General features: G+C 46.9%; 1 protein-coding gene across 1 annotated transcript; it reads right to left on the reverse strand.

Annotated features, from left to right (window-relative positions):
- Positions 1 to 3,254: 3,254 nt before the first annotated feature.
- ADRA2B (adrenoceptor alpha 2B) lies at positions 3,255 to 5,943 on the reverse strand. Its single transcript, XM_032230021.1, has one exon. The coding sequence runs from the start codon at positions 5,385 to 5,387 to the stop codon at positions 4,038 to 4,040; it is 1,350 nt and encodes a 449-aa protein (XP_032085912.1). The 5' UTR covers positions 5,388 to 5,943; the 3' UTR covers positions 3,255 to 4,037.
- Positions 5,944 to 18,269: the final 12,326 nt, after the last annotated feature.

The following is an 18,269-nucleotide window of genomic DNA, read 5'->3' on the forward strand; positions in this document are numbered from 1 at the left end:
AGATTAGCCAAACCCAAATCCTGCAGCCGTTCTTCATATTTGTTGAGGCAACCCTTATTTTGAACAAAAGTGCAACGTCTCATGTTTCGAACTGTGTATTGTAGCCAGGAAGGCATCTTAAGAACTATTTCTAGCTGGGAATTGTTAGGAGCAAATGCTTCTCTGAAGATGAAAACTTTTGCCCTAGAACTTATTTTGCAACGTTGGGACAATTAAATGAGTTCTGAACACTCCACTGGGTTACATCAGGACATCAATTGTTTGGGGAATCTCATCCACACAGCTTCTAATGCAATAAAATAAAATAAAAATACTTATGACAAATGGTGTTACAGCAAAGGCTTGAGTAGAACTGGGGGGGAGGGGGGAGAAGAAAAACGAAGTGGAAACATTCGTGACTCCAGCCAGAACGGAATGAAAAATCATGGCTTAAAAGTATTAGACACTGCAGAAATGAACAGATTAACACTGGCAATTAAAGAGAAGGAAGAATCAGAGTATTATAAGAGATGGGGATGTTTTTCTCCCTGGATAGAAAAACAAATATAGACAAAAAGAGACAGAAAATTGAATAATTTTGAAAAGGACGTAGAATTATTGGGGAGGAGTTGAATTAAAAGGCAATTGAAAGGTAAAGGTGAAGGTAAGATAAAAAATAGATTAAACATGATGTAACTGTTAAATAGGATGACACAAAGGTTGTACCTAGATGACACACTGTAGGATTAATGATGTAAGAGTGGAAAAATTAAAATAAAAAATCTTTTTTTAAAAAAGAAAGTCAGACTGAACTGTCCCGAAGAAGAGGAGGGTCAACCTATTCCCCAAAGCACCAGAGGGCAGGACAAGAAGCAACAGGTGGACATTTATGAAGGAGAGATTCAACAAAGATAGAAGGAGGCATTTCCTGACATCGAGAACAATTAATTAGTGAGCGGAATGGCTTCCCTCCAGAAGCCATTCCAGGGCTGCACAACACTGGAGGTCTTTAAGAAGAGTTTGGACAACAATTCAATTTCAATTCTGAAATTATGTGTGGTCTCCTGCTTAAGCAGGGGGTTGCACTAGAAGACCTCCAAGGTCCATTCCAACACTGTTATTTTGTTATATGTCAATTGATCAGAATAGAGCTGGAAGGGACCTTGGAGGTCTTCTAGTCCAACCCCCTGCTCAACCATGACATATTTTTATGTGACATATAAACATGACATCCAGGCATGGGTACCAGTCAATACATACTCAAGCCAGAAATATTCTGTCCAGCTATAGAACTGGACAGCCATTTGTTTTCCACCATACAGTGGAGGTGGTATCTAGCAGGTTCTAACCTGTTCTGGAAAACCGGTAGCAGAAATGTTCAATAGTTCAGAGAACGGGAAAATACCACCTCTGGCTGGCCCCGCCCCCATCTATTCTCTGCCTCCCGAGTCCCAGCAGATCGGGAGGGAATGCAGATTTTGCAATATCCTTCCCCCAGGAGTGGGGAGGGAATTGAGATTTTGCAGTATCCTTCCCCTGGAGTGGGGAGGGAATGGAGATTTTGCAGTAACCTTCCCCTGAATGGGATGAGAATGGAGATTTTGCAGTAACCTTCCCCTGGAGTGGGGAGGGAATGGAGATTTTGCAGTACCCTTCGCCTGAATGGGATGAGAATGGAGATTTTGCAGTATCCTTCCCCTGCCATACCTGCCAAGCCACGCCCACCAAGCGAAGCCCTCAGAACCAGTAGTAAAAAAAATTGAATCCCACCACTACAGGTTTGCTCCATAATTTCAGCCAACATTCTTCATTTAACTTCAATTAAGTTAAACAGATCCAAGTTGGAGAGAGCTGATTTGGAACAATTTTAAAGTTCCTTACTCTACTCCTAGAGATGATGCTTAATAAAAAAAAAATCAACACCTTTGTTGGATTCACGGCAGAGACCTAAGATTGCAGCTGCTAGGGGTAGCCCTTTACTTACAAGCATCTGTTTAGCGACTGTCACAACAGCACTGAAAAAAAGCGACTTACGACCACGTCACCGTGGTCAACCGTTGCATTATCCCCGTGGTCACACAATCTGAATTCTTGGCAACGGGCTCCTATTTATGATGGTTGCAGTGTCCTGGGGTCGTGCAATTTCCTTTGGCGACCTTCGGACATGCAAAGAAAACAGAGCAGCCAGATTTGCTTAATGACCATGTGGCTAACTTCACAAACCGAACGATTCACTTGACAACTGCAGCAAGGTCGTAAAACGGGGCCAAACTCACTTGGCAACTGCCTCAGTTTGCCACGGAATTTGTGGTCGTAAATCGAGGACCAGCTATATTCTGCAGAGGAGAAGTCACTAAGATCAAGATAGTGTCCCCGATTATGTGACTGAGCCCTCCCTCTTGAGGATTTTGTTTTTTTTAACTACGGCAGCCTTATCCTCCTTCCGTGCTATTAAAGGTAAAGGTTCCCCTTGGAAGTATGTGCTAGTCGTTCCCGACTCTAGGGAGCAGTGCTCATCTATGTTTCAAAGCCGAAGAGCCAGCACTGTCCCAAGACATCCCTGTTGTCGTGTGGCCGGCATGACTAAATGTTCCCTTCCCACCAAAGGTGGTTCCTATTTTTTCTACTTGCAATTTTACGTGCGTTTGAACATCTAGGTTGGCAGAAGCTGGGACAACGAATGGGAGCTCACTCCATTACACAGCGCTAGGGATTCAAACCGCAGAACTGCCGACCTCTCTGATCGACAAGCTCAGAGTCTTAGCCACTGAGCCACCACATCCTTTCTGTGCTGTTAAGAACATGCAAAAAAAGTTGGCCATAGAAAAACTGATGAATCTGGCAAAGAGCTGATAGCAAAACCTTTCCCAGCTGCAGCTTAGGAGCACAGCTGGTTTTTAAAAGATGACAACGCCATAGAGCAAAGCATCCGCTAAAGTTTCACAGACCATCCAGGAGGTCAATGTGTGCTCCAATGCTTCAGTTACATATTTTAAAATTTTCTTCCCCTTCTGTGTAGACCAAATATCTATATTAAGCTTCCCATTTGATTTGGGGCTGTTGTTACCTCTGTCTGTTTACCTACCTAACCTAACCTAACCTAACCTAACCTAACCTAACCTAACCTAACCTAACCTAACCTAACCTAACCTAACCTAACCTAACCTAACCTAACCTATCTATCTATCTATCTATCTATCTATCTATCTATCTATCTATCTATCTATCTATCTATCTATCTATCTATCTCCCTGAAAGTGTATTTCCGAGATGAAAGATTCAGATTTGCAGATTTATTTCAAAATGGGTTCCATGCTAGACGCTTGAATATTTCTATATATGTGGATTGCTGAAGCCATACAGATGCCCACAAGGGCAACCCAGATGTACAACGGCCATAACAATGAAGAGCAAATCTATTTCCCCTTTTTAACTCTTTGCAGAATCAGACACGTAGAAACAGCTGCTGATATTTGGCCTTTTCCACCCTAGTAAATGGAAGAATTCATAGGGCTTGTCAACCAAGTTTGCCGAATCTTTCATCGAGCCTTCATTCAGCCCCAAAAGCAGAAGAAGAAAATAATTAATCAGAAGACTTTGGGCTTTGGCAAAGTCATTTTAGTGAAAAACATACATTGGGAAAAAAAACAACACCCATGTCCATGTGTGGATTTCTGTACGCAGACAGAGAACAGATTAACAGAATTGGAAGGGACCTTGCAGGTCATCTAGTCGAACCCTCTGCCCAAGCAGGAGATTCTACATATGCCTCTAGCTGGGATCGAGCTCACAACCTCCTACTTGTCTCTCTCTCTGGAAACATACACACACTCTCTCTCACACACACATACACACTTGCTTCCCCAGAAAACTTTCTGAAAAAAATCTCACGTCAGTTCCAGCACTCACCTCAATTCCTCACCTGTCGACACAAAAGGCCCCCCGAATAAATAAGTTTCTGGGTTTTTTGTTTATAGAGTTGTGTCAAGAGAGGGACCCCCCCAAAACCCCACCATGTTCCCCCTTGGTCTCTCTCCATGTGGAGACCCCAGCCGGTCTCACCAAGCCGTCTGAGTCCACTGCCTGCAGAGAATCTTCCGGAAAGCTTTGCGGAAGTCCTGGTTGAAGATGGTATAGATGACCGGGTTCAAGGAGCTATTGCAGTAGCCAATCCAGAAGAAAAACCTGAAGGTGCTGTCTGGGATAGAGCAGTAGCCTGAGGGGCAGACGGCCCGTAAGCTGTAGAGGAAGAAAAAGGGGAACCAACAGATGACAAACACCCCAATCACCACTGTGAGAACAAAGGTGAACCTCTTCTCGCGGTTGAGGTGGGTCTTCTTCTTCCAAGGGTTGGCGCTGAGCGTCTTGACCTTCCTCACCAACTGGACCTCCCCTCCGGCCGTGGCCAAGGTGTCCATGCCTTGTGGCGACTTGGACGGTGCTCCGTTGCTCCTCTGGACATCGTTGCTTGGGAGGCAGTCCATGGGGCTCGATTCTGAAGATGGCTTCTTCTCCGGCAAGGATGGAGAAGGGCTGCCAGCAGAATCTGGCTCTGGCTCCCGGCCCTCCTGGCTCTGGAGAGAACCGTTTTTGGTGGAGGGCGAAGGGGAGTCCACTTGGTCACTTTCCTGGGGAGGGACCTGAAGTCCATTCGGCTCCACGTTCCCTCCTGGCTTGGCCTGGTCCTCCTTGGGAGGAGGAGCCACCTCTGGTGGGCTCCCCTTGCTTGGCAACTTCTCCCCTTGAACCTTCTCGTTGGGCCCTTTCGCTTGAGAGCTGTGTCTGCTCCGGCGCCTGGCTATCAAATAGATCCTGAGGTAGACCAAGATCATGATGACGCAAGGAGCAAAGAAGGAGCAGGTGCTGGAGGACAGGACATACCAGGGCTCGTCGTTGAGTTCGCACTTGGGGATGTCCTCTTTGGTAAGGTTCTGGTTCTCCTTGAGGACCAGTGGGGGCAAGGAGATCAACGCTGAGACCAACCACACCATCAGGATGATGCCTTTGATTCTCCGGGGGGTCCTCTTAAAATTGTACTCAATGGCCTGGCTGACCGACCAGTAGCGGTCCAGGCTGATGGCACAGAGATGCACGATGGACGCCGTGCAGAAGAGGACGTCCAGCGCCAGGTAGGACTTGCACCAGGTCTTGCTGAAGTACCAGTAGCCCATCAGCTCGTTGACCAGGGAGAAAGGGATGATGAGGGTGGCCACCAGGATGTCTGCCGCCGCCAGGGACACCAGGAAAAGGTTCTGAGGAGCCTTCAGAGACCGGCTGGTCAATACGGCGATGATGACCAGCACGTTGCCAAAGATGGTGAAGAGGATCAGGAAAGTGGTGACGGCCGCGATGGTGGCGGTGGCTTGGATGCTGTAGCTCTCTTCGCTCCCTGAGGTGCCCATGGTCATTTTGGAGCAACCCACAGAAGGGAGGGGAGGGACAGCTTCTCAGCTTCGGGGGCGCCTGGAGGGCCACACTTCAGACATCTCCATTTGTAGCTGGTCCAGAGGAAGAGGAGGGGCAGAAGGACAGCGGGAGAGAAACCGAGGCAGCAAGTCCTGCTTCCATCCTGAGATTCAGCCCCGGGGAAGCCTCCGCTCCGGCCAGCTGCAAACTCCAAGCGTTCTTGCTGTCAGCCTACTAGGACACAAGCCAGTTTCTGCCCAGCCATCCCGGCAAATCCCCTTTCTCCGTCTCTTTTTCCTTCCTTTTTCCTTCTCCCTCTCGCTGATGATGGCCAGGTTACAGCATCACAGCGGCCTCAGACAGGAGAATTCTGGAGTTCCTCTTCCTCCTCCTCCTCTCTCATGCAAAAGTTGGGAGAGGCATGCTCAGCTGCCTGATGTACTTCCTCCCTGCCCTGTGAAGGCAGAACAGAGCTGCCTGTGCCTTTTGAAAGGAGCTGCCGGGGGTGGTGGTGAGCTGGGGTGGTTTCCCCCCCTCTTCTTCCTTCTCCACACAGAATGTGTGACGTGCAATGTCAGGCAGTTGTGGAGCTCTTGCGAGAGGAAACAAAAGCAGAATGGGAGGAGGAGGAGGAAGAGGGACCCTCCCCACGCCCCCTTCTTGGAGCAGCAAGGGAGAGAGAGAGAGAGAGATTGAGAAAGAGACTGAAGGAGAGAGAGAGAGAAAGAGAGAAATAGTGAGAGACAAAAAGAGCGAGGAGAGAGTGTGGGAGACAGAAAGAGAGAGAGAGAGACTGGGGAAGAGATTGAAGGAGTTAGAAAGAGAGAGGAGAGAGATTGAAGGAGAGAGAGAAAGAAAGAGAGGGATTGAGAAAGAGAGAAATAGTGAGAGACAAAAAGAGTGAGGAGAGAGAAAGAGTGAGAGAGAAAGACTGAAAGAGATTGAAGGAGAGAAAAAGAGAGGAGGAAAGAGAGAGAGAGAGACTGGGAGAGAGATTGAAGGAGTTAGAAAGAGAGAGGAGAGAGATTGAAGGAGAGAGATAAAAAAAGAGGAATTGAGAAAGAGAGAAATGGTGAAAAACAAAAAGAGCGAGGAGAGTGGGAGAGAGAGAGTGAGAGAGAAAGACTCAAAGAGATTGAAGGAGAGAAAAAGAGAGGAGGAAAGAGAGAGAGAGAGAGAGAGACTGGGAGAGAGATTGAAGCAGTTAGAAAGAGAGAGGAGAGAGATTGAAGGAGAGAGAGAAAGAAAGAGAGGGATTGAGAAAGAGAGAAATGGTGAGAAGAGTGAGAGAGTGAGGAGAGAGAGAAAGACTGAGAGAGAATAGGTAACTCCATAACTGAATGCCTGTCTGGGGCTGGCCAGGTGTGGGCTTTTTCAGAGAAGCTTTGGCCCCGAGGGGGGAAACTTTGATGCCTTTTCTGAATGAAAAGTTGACTCAGGTGCTCTCCCTGCACAAAGCTGGAGGATCTACGCAGGGAGGGCAGACAGAGAAGTCAACCTGGGCAACCCTGCACCTGAAATCCCCCCCCCTTTTTAATCCATTTCCATCGTGTGGAGCCGGCATCACATGGGTGGGGCTGCCATCTTGACTTTTTTGACCACCTTTCCCCCTGAAAGAAGCAGAAATGGGTTGGGGTGCAACTGGAAGCAGAGGTGGCAGCCCCTGGTGAGAGGCCCAATCTAGCCAAATGGATTGATTCACTTTGGTGCTGCCCACCTTCTTTATCAGGGGATTCTGGGTAGATTGCAAACTGAAGGATGGGTGGAAAACATTACCCCCCCCCCACAGGAGGCAAGGCCCTGCAGGCTCCCTGAGGGTCTTCTCTCTGCAAAGTCTCCGTTTTCTGAAGAGGGGGCTCTTTTCGGATGGAGAAATCAGATTGGCCAGCAAAAAAATATTGGAGCAGCAGGAAGAAAGAGAAGAGCTCTTTCCCAGGAATGGAGGCATTGTTGGCAGGAGATAACAGGGAGGGAGGGAGGGAGGAAAGAAAAGGAAGGAAGGGGAAGGAAAGAAAGGAGAGGAAAGAGGGAGGGAGGGGAAGGGAAGGAAGGAAGGAAGGAAAGAAGGAGAAGAAAAGAAGGAAGGGAAGGAGAGGAAGAGAAGAGAAGGGAGAGTAAGGAGGAGGAGAAGGAGGAAGGAAAGGAGGGAGGGGGGAAGGAAGAAGAAAAGAAGGGAAGGGAAGGAAGAGATAGAAGGAAGGGGAGGAGTGGAGAAGGAAGGAAGAGGAGGGAAGGAAAGGAAAAGGATGAGGAGAGGATGTGATGGGGAAGGAAGAGAAAGGGAAGGGAGAGTAAGAAGGAGGAGGAGGAGAAGGAGGAAGGAAAGATGGAAGAAAGGAAGGAGGAAGGAAAGATGGAAGAAAGGAAGGAGGGGGAAAGAAGGAGAGAGGGAGGCAGAAGAAAGGAAGGGGGAAACTGAAGGAAGAGAGAGAAGAAAGGAAGGGAAGGAAAGGAAACGGATAACGGGATGGGAAGGAAGAGGAAGGGAAGAGAAGGGAGAGTAAGGAGAAGGAAAAGGAGGAAGGAAATAAGGGAGGGAGGAGGAGGAAGGAAGGAAGAAGGGAAGGAAGAGAGAGGGGGGAAGGGGAGGGAGGGATGGAAGGAGAAGAAAGGAAGGGAAGGAAAAGTGTGAGGAGAGGATGTGAAGGGGAAGGGAGGGGAAGGGAAGAGAAGGGAGAGGAAGGAAAGAAGGAAGGAGGGATGGAAGGAAGGAGAAGAAAGGAAGGAAAAGAAAAAGCTGCAGTCTCTACTAGAGAGGGAAGAGAAATTAATTTAGTTTCCCTATGAAAGCCAATATCTGTAGTTTTACCTTTTCAAACCGGGATACAAAACCAGGTTCTCTTCAACAGTCATAATTTTCTCCATTTCCCAGTGTTATCCAACATGTTTTTTTTTAAAGGGGGAGGGAGGCCTATCAGGAGGCCCACAGCCATGCACAGAATGCACATCAATGCACCCTCTTAAGGGAGAATGGCTGACAAAAGGGACCCATTCGGCAGCTACAAATCAGGCACATGTCTTTGGAGAAATGCCCACCCCCACCCCGCTTTCCCCAATATGACCCTATGTTGGCATTGATTTTCTTTTTTTAAAAAACTCTTTAGTTCACTGAAATGAATTTGCCAGATTGGTAACAATGAAAACCTGGGCTAAGATCTCTAGACTCCTAACTGTCATCCAGTGCCATCCAGACAACTTTAAACAGCAGTTCCCACAATTTTCAGCCAAGATAACAAATCATAAAGGATGCCAGCACGTGAAAATGAAGAATCGAGAGAGAACCCTGCTTGTTCCTTCTTCCCCTAAGTTAGCCAGGATCTAGGAAAAGCTCTTCTTTGGGGCCACAGTATCTTAAGAGCCCAACAAGCCAGGAATCCCAGTTCAGACATGGCTAATGAACTATAAACTGTGGCTGCCAAATTCCTTTAGCAATTTCTGTAGTAAGAAGATCCAAGGAAAAACTACCCAGCTGTTTGATGAAGTGGATTTAGTAACGCCTAAATTTTTAGGCATTACTTTAGGGATGCAGTGGCTCAGTGGCTATGACGCTGAGCTTGTCAATCAGAAAAGTCGCCAGTTCAGCGATTCGAATCCCTTGTGCTGTGTAACAGAGTGAGCACCCGTTTCCTGTCCCAGCTTCTGCCAACCTAGCAGTTCGAAAGCAGGTAAAAATGCAAGTAGAAAAATAGGAACCACCTTTGGTGGGAAGGGAACAGCGTTCTGTGCGCCTTCGGCGTTTAGTCATGTCGGCCACATGACCACGGAGGCGTCTTCAGACAGCGCTGGCTCTTTGGCTTTGAAAAGGAGATGAGCACTGCCCCCTAGAGACGGGAACAACTAGCACATATGTGCGAGGGGAACCTTTACTTTTAATCAAATCTATTTTTTGGAAAAGACAATCTTGCAATTCGGGGAAGGATCTGAAAGGCAAAGGCAAAAGACGTACCCTCCCATTTTAATTTTGCTTAAAATACTTTTTTTTTTTTTGCCCCGTAGGTGATGGCCCATGAATGGCCAAAGGAGGAGAAGGAGGAAGGAAAGAAGGAAGGAAGGAAGGAGGGGGAAAGAAGGAGAGAGGGAGGAAGAAGAAAGGAAGGGGGAAATCAAATCTGCAAATCACCTGAAATACAGTTACGGCAAAGAAATGTTTGAATTTCCTGAGTGGGGTTTGTTTCATGATTTCGTAACATGTGTGTACGGCTGTGCGCTTAATGTGGATTTATAAGAACAATAAAAACTGCTGCAAAATTACAGGGAAGGAAGGAACTTCTAACGCTCCCCGGGGAGTTGATGACTTATCAATTAGACAACAGGGAGGGAGGTTTATTTACCGAGGAAGTGTCACCATTGCTTTATGGCGGAGGAAAGGAGCCATTTTTCTTCCCACACCTGCACAATCCATGAGTAAGACTGCTAAAAATGATCCAGATCCAAGGATCTTGGATGCCCAGAGAGCCGCCATTCATTTAGCAATGGTCCAAAGTTACAACAGAACTGAAAACGAGTGACTTATGATTTCCAAATCCAAAGAGACGATCCTTCTCCAATCTCTTGCAATTTTTGAGTAATTGCAGAGAGATTTTCTGTTTTCCCAAAAATAAGACCTCCCTGGATAATAAGCCCAAATGGGGGGGGGTTGAGCGCATGCACTAAAATAAGCCGCCCCCCAAAATAAGCCCTCCCCCGAAATAGTGCAACACAGCAGCAGCCATGAGGTGACCACGCTTGCCGCCTCCTGCACCTCAAAAAATAATAAGACCTCCCCGAAAATAAAGCTAAGCACTTATTTCGAGGGTCAAATGAAAATAAGACCCTGCCTTGTTTTCAGGGACACACGGTAGGATTGCAGCTGCTACAGAGAGCCCTCGACTTACAGCCATTCATTTAGTGACCATTCCAAGTTACAACAGCCCTGTAAAAAGTGACTCATGGTCATTTTCCACCCTTAAGGACCGTTGCAGAATCCCCATAATCAGGTGATCAAAATTCAGACACTTGGCCGCAGACTCGTATTTATGACAGCTGCAAGGTCCAGGGCTCACGGGATGGCAGCTTTCTGACAGGCAAAGTCCAGGGGGAAGAAGCCCGATTCCCTTAACAACCGCCTGACTAAAGTTAACAACAGCAAGGATTCACTTAACGATGTGTCCAAGAAAGTCGTAAAACAGAGCCACTCTCACTCAACTGTCTCATTAGGGGCAAAACTGTTCCCTGAACGGCCTTGCTTCGCTAAGGGGAAAAGTTGGGCTCAGCTGCGGTTGTAACTCAAGGACTGCACATATCTCAATGGTTATTTTGTTTTTTCCCTGCCAATTTTTGTTTTCTACCCGAGCCATTTCCCCCTCTCCATCAAGCAGAATGGCACCGTTTGAGGAAGGGTGGAGATACGGTAGGAGGAACCATTACAAGCCCCCAGAGATCCTGCAGCCCATCTCGGCTAAGTGCTCTAAAGAGCCACGGAGACGGAAGACGGACCCTGCCTCAGACGTCTCACAATTATCCATGGAGCCAGAAGAGGGTGGGAGGGCGAGGGAAGCCGGAGGGTGGGAGGGCAAAATCCATAGTGTCTCGCGTCCCAGAGCCGCCTCCTGATCCATGAGACCACAACAGAGGAAGGTTCCAACCGGTTCGGCCCGGTTTGGCAGAATAAGTAGTAACTTGGCCTGGCAAGCCCCTGAACCGATTCTCTTGGCAGCTCTGCTACCTTGTTTTTTGCTTCTGCGCATGCGCAGAAGCTTTTTTTAGTACTGCGCATGTGCACACAGCGCGTCCCTAAGAAAACCGGCAGTAGCAGCAGCTGGAAGTCAGCCCTGGACCACGATGTCTTGAGGTGAGGGATTAAAGGGGGCTGGAAGCCACAGATGCAGAACCATTGAGGAGTGGTGAAAGTGGGGTGGCTTTCTCAGGGGTTCCAGAATGTCCTGCTTCCAGTTTTGGAAGTTTCCACAATATAAAAAGCACTGTGAAGCGGTATATAAGTCTAAGTGCTATTGCTATTCATTCATTCCTTCCTTCCTTCCTTCCTTCCTTCCTTCCTTCCTTCCTTCCTTCCTTCCTTCCTTCCTTCCTTCCTTCCTTCCTTCCTTCCTATGTGACTGAGCCCTCTTGAGGATTTTGTTTTTAACTACGGCAACCTTATCCTCACGTGCTATTAAAGGTAAAGGTTCCCCTTGCACATCTGTGCTAGTCGTTCCTGACTCTAGGGGGTGATGTTCATCTCCGTTTCAAAGCCAAAGAACCAGCGCTGTCCAAAGATGTCTCCGTGGTCATGTGGACGGCATGACTCAATGGCGAAGGCCACGGAATGCTGTTCCCTTCCCACCAAAGGTGGTTCTTATTTTTCTACTTGCTTTTTTTGTGTGTTTAGAACTGCTCAGTTGGCAGAAGCTGGAACAAGTAACAGGAGCTAATTCTACCATTGCCAGGAGTTCGATCCTGATCAGCTCAAGGTTGACTCAGCCTTCCGTCCTTCCGAGGTGGGTCAAATGAGGACCAGATTCTTGGGGCAAGAGGCTCTGCAAACCGCTTAGAGAGGACTGTAAAACACTGTGAAGTGGTATGGAAGTCCAAGTGCTATTGCTAAAGGCCTCTTTGCATGTTTGGCTTCCCAAACACATGACAAATGGGCAAAGAGTCAATCCCATCATTGGGGCCACCTTGACTGTTTATGGGATCTCACCTCCCTGTAAGAATTGATTGAATGCCCAGCGAACGATTCATCAGCGAATGAGCGATTTCCCTTTGATTGTTGGGTGTCCTTCTGGCAAGATGCCCTTGTGGCGACCATGGAAATGTGTCGGTTGAGCTGTGAGGCTATGTGTCCTCTGCATGCAGATGGTGCCCTATCATACAGCATGTCAAAGATGGTGAGATCTTGGAAAAAAAATCCAGAGAAGACCAGCTAAGATGATCAAATGATTTGGAGTCTAAAAGATATGAAAAATGGTTGCAGGATTTGGGTTCAGCTAATTTGGAGAAGAAAAGGACAGGAGAGCAGTATTCCTGTCCTTGAGGGGCTGCCACAAAGAGGAGGGGGTCAATTTATTCTCCAAAGCCCCTGAAGGCAGGACAAGGAACAATGGTTGGACACTGATCAAAGAGAGAAGCAACCTGGAATTAAGGAGAAACTTCCTATCCTGAGAAGAATTAACCTATGGAACAGCTTGCCTCCAGAATTCGTGAGTGCTCCATCACTGGAGTTTTTGAAGATGAGAATGGACAGCCACTTGTCCAGAATGGTATAACATCTCCTGCTCTTAAGAGAGAGGGGGTTGGAGACCTCCCTCCTCTCCCCTCCCCTCCTTCTCCTCTTCTCCTCCTCCTCTCCTCTTCTCATCTCCTCCCTTCTTCTCTTCTCTTCTCCTCCTTTCCCCCTCCCCTCCTCCCCTTTCCCCCTCCTCTCTTCCCTTCTTCTCTTCTCCTCCTCTCTCCTCCTCCTCCCTTCTTCTCCTCTCTTCTCCTCTCCTCCCTTCTCTTCTCCTCTCTTCTCCTCCTCTCCTCTCTTCTTCTCTTCTCTCCTCCTCTCTTCTCCTCCTCTCCTCCTTCTTCTTCTCTTCTCCTACTCTCTTCTCCTCCTCCCTTCTCTTCTCCTTTCTTCTCCTCCTCTCCTCTTCTCTCCTCCTCTCTTCTCCTCCTCTCCTCCTCCTTCTCCTCTTCTCTCCTCCTCCTCTCTTCTCCTCCTCTCCTCCTTCTTCTTCTCTTCTCCTGCTCTCTTCTCCTCCTCCCTTCTTCTCCTCTCTTCTCTTCTCCTCTCTTCTCTTCTCCTCTCTTCTCCTCCTCTCCTCTCTTCTTCTCTTCTCTCCTCCTCCTCTCTTCTACTCCTCTCCTCCTTCTTCTTTTCTCCTACTCTCTTCTCCTCCTCCCTTCTCTTCTCCTTTCTCCTCCTCCTCCTCCCTTCTCCTCCTTCTCTCTTCTCCTCCTCCTCTCTTCTCCTCCTCCTCCTCCCTCCTCTCCTCTCCTCCTCCTCTCTTCTCCTCCTCTCCTCCTTCTTCTTCTCTTCTCCTGCTCTCTTCTCCTCCTCCCTTCTTCTCCTCTCTTCTCCTCTCCTCCCTTCTCTTCTCCTCTCTTCTCCTCCTCTCCTCTCTTCTGCTCTTCTCTCCTCCTCCTCTCTTCTCCTCCTCTCCTCCTTCTTCTTCTCTTCTCCTACTCTCTTCTCCTCCTCCCTTCTCTTCTCCTTTCTTCTCCTCCTCTCCTCTTCTCTCCTCCTCTCTTCTCCTCCTCTCCTCCTCCTTCTCCTCTTCTCTCCTCCTCCTCTCTTCTCCTCCTCTCCTCCTTCTTCTTCTCTTCTCCTGCTCTCTTCTCCTCCTCCCTTCTCCTCCTCCCTTCTTCTCATCTTCTCTTCTCCTCCTCCCTTCTTCTTCTCTTCTCCTCTCCACCTTCTTCTTTTCTCCTCCCTTCTTCTTTTCTTCTCTTCTCCTTCTCTCCCCCTCTCCTCCTCTCCTATCATCCTCCTCTCCTCCTTCTCCTCCTCCTCTCCTTTCTCCTCCTATTCATGAAATCTGTTAGTCAGCAAAGAGGCCGCCAAACTTCTTAGCACAATTGGGAAGGGCAAACCAAGCGATGGACAAGAATAGGACAATACTGCCCTCTGCTGGATAAGGAATTTACAAACCTGATTAACTTTCTGCTATTTTGTGTCCTCATCCATCTGGCTTCCAGGCACGAGGCTGCTCAGCGTTATATTCTTCTAATTTCCAACCTTCCCAACCAGGAGATTGGAAATGGCAGAGTGGGAAGCACAATCTGTCATGTGAGGGAGACATTTACTCTCTGTTGGGAACTCTGAAAGTCAGTAGTAACCCATCCCGACCTGTGTTTTCTATGGTGGAAAAGATACAGGACTTGACAGAATAATAGAGCTGGAAGGGGCCTTGGAGGTCTTCTAGTCCAACCCCCTGGCTCAAGCAGAAGACCGTACACCATTCCAGACCAATGGCTCCCCTGGCTCTTCTTAAAAACCTCCATCTTGATTTTTTAATGCTATTGTTGGAAGAAATGTCCTTCTGGGTTCGGCTCCAAGTGGGGGAAAAGACACTGGAGACATGGAGGCTGCTTGGAAAGATGGTTTAATGGTGGACAGGGCCACACGGCTTGAGCTCCTGAACAGAAAAGGTGATCACATGCTTCAATGTTGGTGGAGAAGAAGAGAAGGGGGAAGGGCTGAGATGCTGAGACCCTGCTTTTATGCCCTCTCTGGCCTTTGATCTTGAGCTTGTATTCTGATTGGTTGTCAGACTCCCATGGGCCCATGCAGAGGCAACTCTCTAGGCTTTTGAATCCAGGTGTAGTTGAGTTCTCAGATGCCATGTGGGGAGTTGGGTAAAGGGCCAATATTATCATGCCTTAATCCCATCACCCTGGAGCTGAAGGGGAGAACTCTTTATTATGTAAAGGGACTGGCTTAGGCTTTAATGGCTCATTGACAAAGGGGGATGGGCAGGAAACTGCAGGGAGCTATTCTGTCTTTTAAAACATGTTTCTTCCTTTTTACATTCAGGGAAATATAATATTCTGCCATTTCAATATTTCCTAGGATGTTTCATTTTTCTGGGAGAGACATGGATTTTAACTTCCTACACTACCTTTCCTGACAGTGATAAATTTCGGCATTTTATCCGTTTCCCCAGTCAAGCTTCTCTGGGGTCTCTTTGAAGGCCAGAAAGCAAACTTATTAAACTAACCGCATTCAGGGAAAAAAAAAGATTCCATCAAAGTGCAATTCACAGCAACAGACTCAACGTCTCTCTGTGCTCTCGCATGTAATTTTAATGAATGTAGAAGGGCTATGGAATTAATATCTACTGCAGCTAAAAATGTGACTGATCTTTTTTTTTAAAAAGAGCCAAACTGCGAAATGTCCCCTTTTCTAAATGCATCGTTCCAAAGCAGAGTCCATGGTCAGTCTGGGTCAGCTTCCTCACCGCTTCAGCCTTAACTCATTCATCCCTTCTGCTGCTGCCTGTGGGCGATACAGAAATGCATCTTACCAACAATGAGTGAAAAGTTGGTGTTGTATAGAAAGCCTAGGAAATGTATAGAATGTGGGACTTTGGTGGCTCAGTGGCTAAGACGTGGAGTTTGTCGATCAGAAAGATTGGCAGTTTGGTGGTTCAAATCCCTAGCACCATAGTAGAAAAATAGGAAACACCTTTGGTGGGGAGGTAACAGTGTTTCATGCGCCTTTGGCATTGAGTCGTACTGGCCACATGACCACAGAGATGTCTTTGGACAGCGCTGGCTCTCCGGCTTTGAAACGGAGGTAAGCACCGCCCCCTAGAGTCGGGAACGACTAGCACAGATGTGCGAGGGGAACCTTTACCTGTCCAAGGCAGGAGTCCTTATACCATCATGAGAAATGGTTGTCCATTTTTTCCCCCAAGAATCTCCAGCAATGAAGCACCCACAACTCTGCTTTCGAACGGCTAGGTTGGCAGAAGCTGGGACAAGTAACGGGAGCTCACTCCGTTACATGGTGCTAGAGATTCGAACTGCCAAACTACCCACCTTTCTGATTGACAAGCTCAGCATCTTTAGCCATTGCCTTGGAGAGGCGATTCGGCTACAAGACCTCCAAGGTCCCTTCCCGTCCTAGAATGCTATGAAACATGGAAGGCGGACAGTCACTGAAGCTGTTAATCCAAGGTTGCTGCATGCTTTATATTTATTTGATTAATTTGTGACATTGAAGGCAGATCGTAAACACTGCCCACAGGACTTCTGGCAGGGAGCCAGATCATCGATTTGAGCTTTGCATCTGACTTCGTTGCTGACGATGCCTTCGAGCACTACCTGTGGAGAGAGCACATGGGAAAGAGCACATTCTAAGCACTTTAGCCTTTCAAAATAAATATATTGAATTAAACTTATGAGAGGAAAAGGAAACCATTCGCAAGAGTGTGCTGTCCTCGTCTGGTGGTGTCGTGAGGACATTTTAAGCAAGAGAGAGGACCATCCTGTCACCAACACTACCTTTACCTTCTTTGATTTAATGCTGTCAGGCCTGCAGCCATCTTTTCTTTTGGATCTTTGGCCTGCCACACTTTCTATTATTCTGCTATGCATTTTCTATTGTGGGAAAATGGGAGGGGGGAGTTAGATAACATATAGCCATAACAAAATCCTTTGTAGAAACCAAGGTCATCCTTTGTCTCTGCACCCCTGCACCTGACCGGAACTGGATGGGTGAAAGCTGCCAGCATAGCAGTTGGATATTGGACAAAGGCACTTGTGGGTGTGGGGGCAAGGACTTGAACTTTCAACTGGGTGGGGAAAATCGGATAGCTTTCAGATTTGGGTTTTCCCAGATGTGCCAACATGGCTCTCTTCATAAATGGGAACTGTGAGCAATATTTTGCCTCGGACTCAGATTTCATTTTGAATGCTATTTGGAATGCTGACAAATGCATTATAATTAAACGAAGTCCATGTGTGCCAAAGATGCTTTTTTCAAGAGGACTTTCTGGGGTTTCTTTTTTATAAAAAGTTTTTAAATTTTTATTTTCATATAAATATCCACAAGTAACTATTTTTATTAGGCATAATATGGCAGTATGAGAAGAAGTATGGGGCAGTATGAGAAGAAAATCAAATATCTAATTCTACATATAACCAAGCCAGCAAGAATCTCATATGCACAGAATTGGAAAAACAAACATATACCAACAGAAGACAATGTGATAAAAAAAATTTTTTGAATGCGCTGAATTGGACAGGCTCACAAAAGAGCTAAAAGACAAAGAGGTATCAGAGTACTACTTAGTATGGGACTTATGGTATAATTGGCTAGAGGAAAGAGGGAAAAAACAGGATAGTAACAAAGAGAAGAGGAAAGATCAAGAAACCACAAAACAAATGCAAAACCGCAGAATCAGTAAGAGAGGGAAATACATGATAGATTGTAGATGAAATAAGAAATACAAGAGGGTCAAACATATATAGCATGTATGAAATAAGATGTGTAAAATATGTATATAGATATGGACATAGTTAGATAAGATATATATGTATTGATAAAGGAAACACAATGAATATATAAAAGATGTAAAATATGCTGCAAAGATGATATGATTGCATAAATAAAATAAAAAAACCTTTAAAAATATCCACAAGTATAGCATTACATCTTAACAGTCATTATTATGTATTATCCAATATTATATCAATTTTTCTCCCCATCTACCCACAATCTCTCTCATTTGTTCTTCTGAGGTGGCGTAGTGGTTAAATGCAGCACTGCAGGCTACTTCAGCTGACTGCAGTTCTGCAGTTCGGCTGTTCAAATCTCACCGGCTCAGGGTTGACTCAGCTTTCCATCCTTCCGAGGTGGGTAAAATGAGGACCCGGATTGTTGTTGGGGGCAATATGCTGACTCTGTAAACCGCTTAGAGAGGGCTGAAAGCCCTATGAAGCGGTATATAAGTCTAACTGCTATTGCTATTCTGCTTTCCGTATACCATATTATACCCTATTCCACTGCCGATACTACCTACTCTCCCTCTCTCCTCCTCCTCGCCTCCTTTCTTCCCTCTGCCATCTCTCTCTTCTCTACTGCCGCTTCCTCTCTCCTTCTCCTCTCTCCTCTTTCCACTCCTTCTCTCTCTCCTACCCTTTTCCTCATCTCTACTTCCCTCTCTCCTATCTTCCCCTTTCCAGTCTCTCCGCTTAGCTTTCTGGACTTCGCTTGGATTTTCTGGTTTTTCTTGGAAGATGTTTTGCTTCTTACCCAAGAAGCTCCTTCAGCTTGGACTGGTTGGTGGGGAATGGAAGGATTGGTACTCCTTGCAGACAGCTGGTCATTTGCATCCTTTTGGAGGGTCTTTAAAGCACTTGGAGGGTGTGTCCTCAGCGTCACCTGAGTGGTGCAAATAGTTCCTGTAGTCAGCAAT

Source organism: Thamnophis elegans, chromosome 13 (genome assembly GCF_009769535.1).
Source record: "Thamnophis elegans isolate rThaEle1 chromosome 13, rThaEle1.pri, whole genome shotgun sequence".
NCBI classification, from domain to species: Eukaryota; Metazoa; Chordata; class Lepidosauria; order Squamata; family Colubridae; genus Thamnophis; species Thamnophis elegans.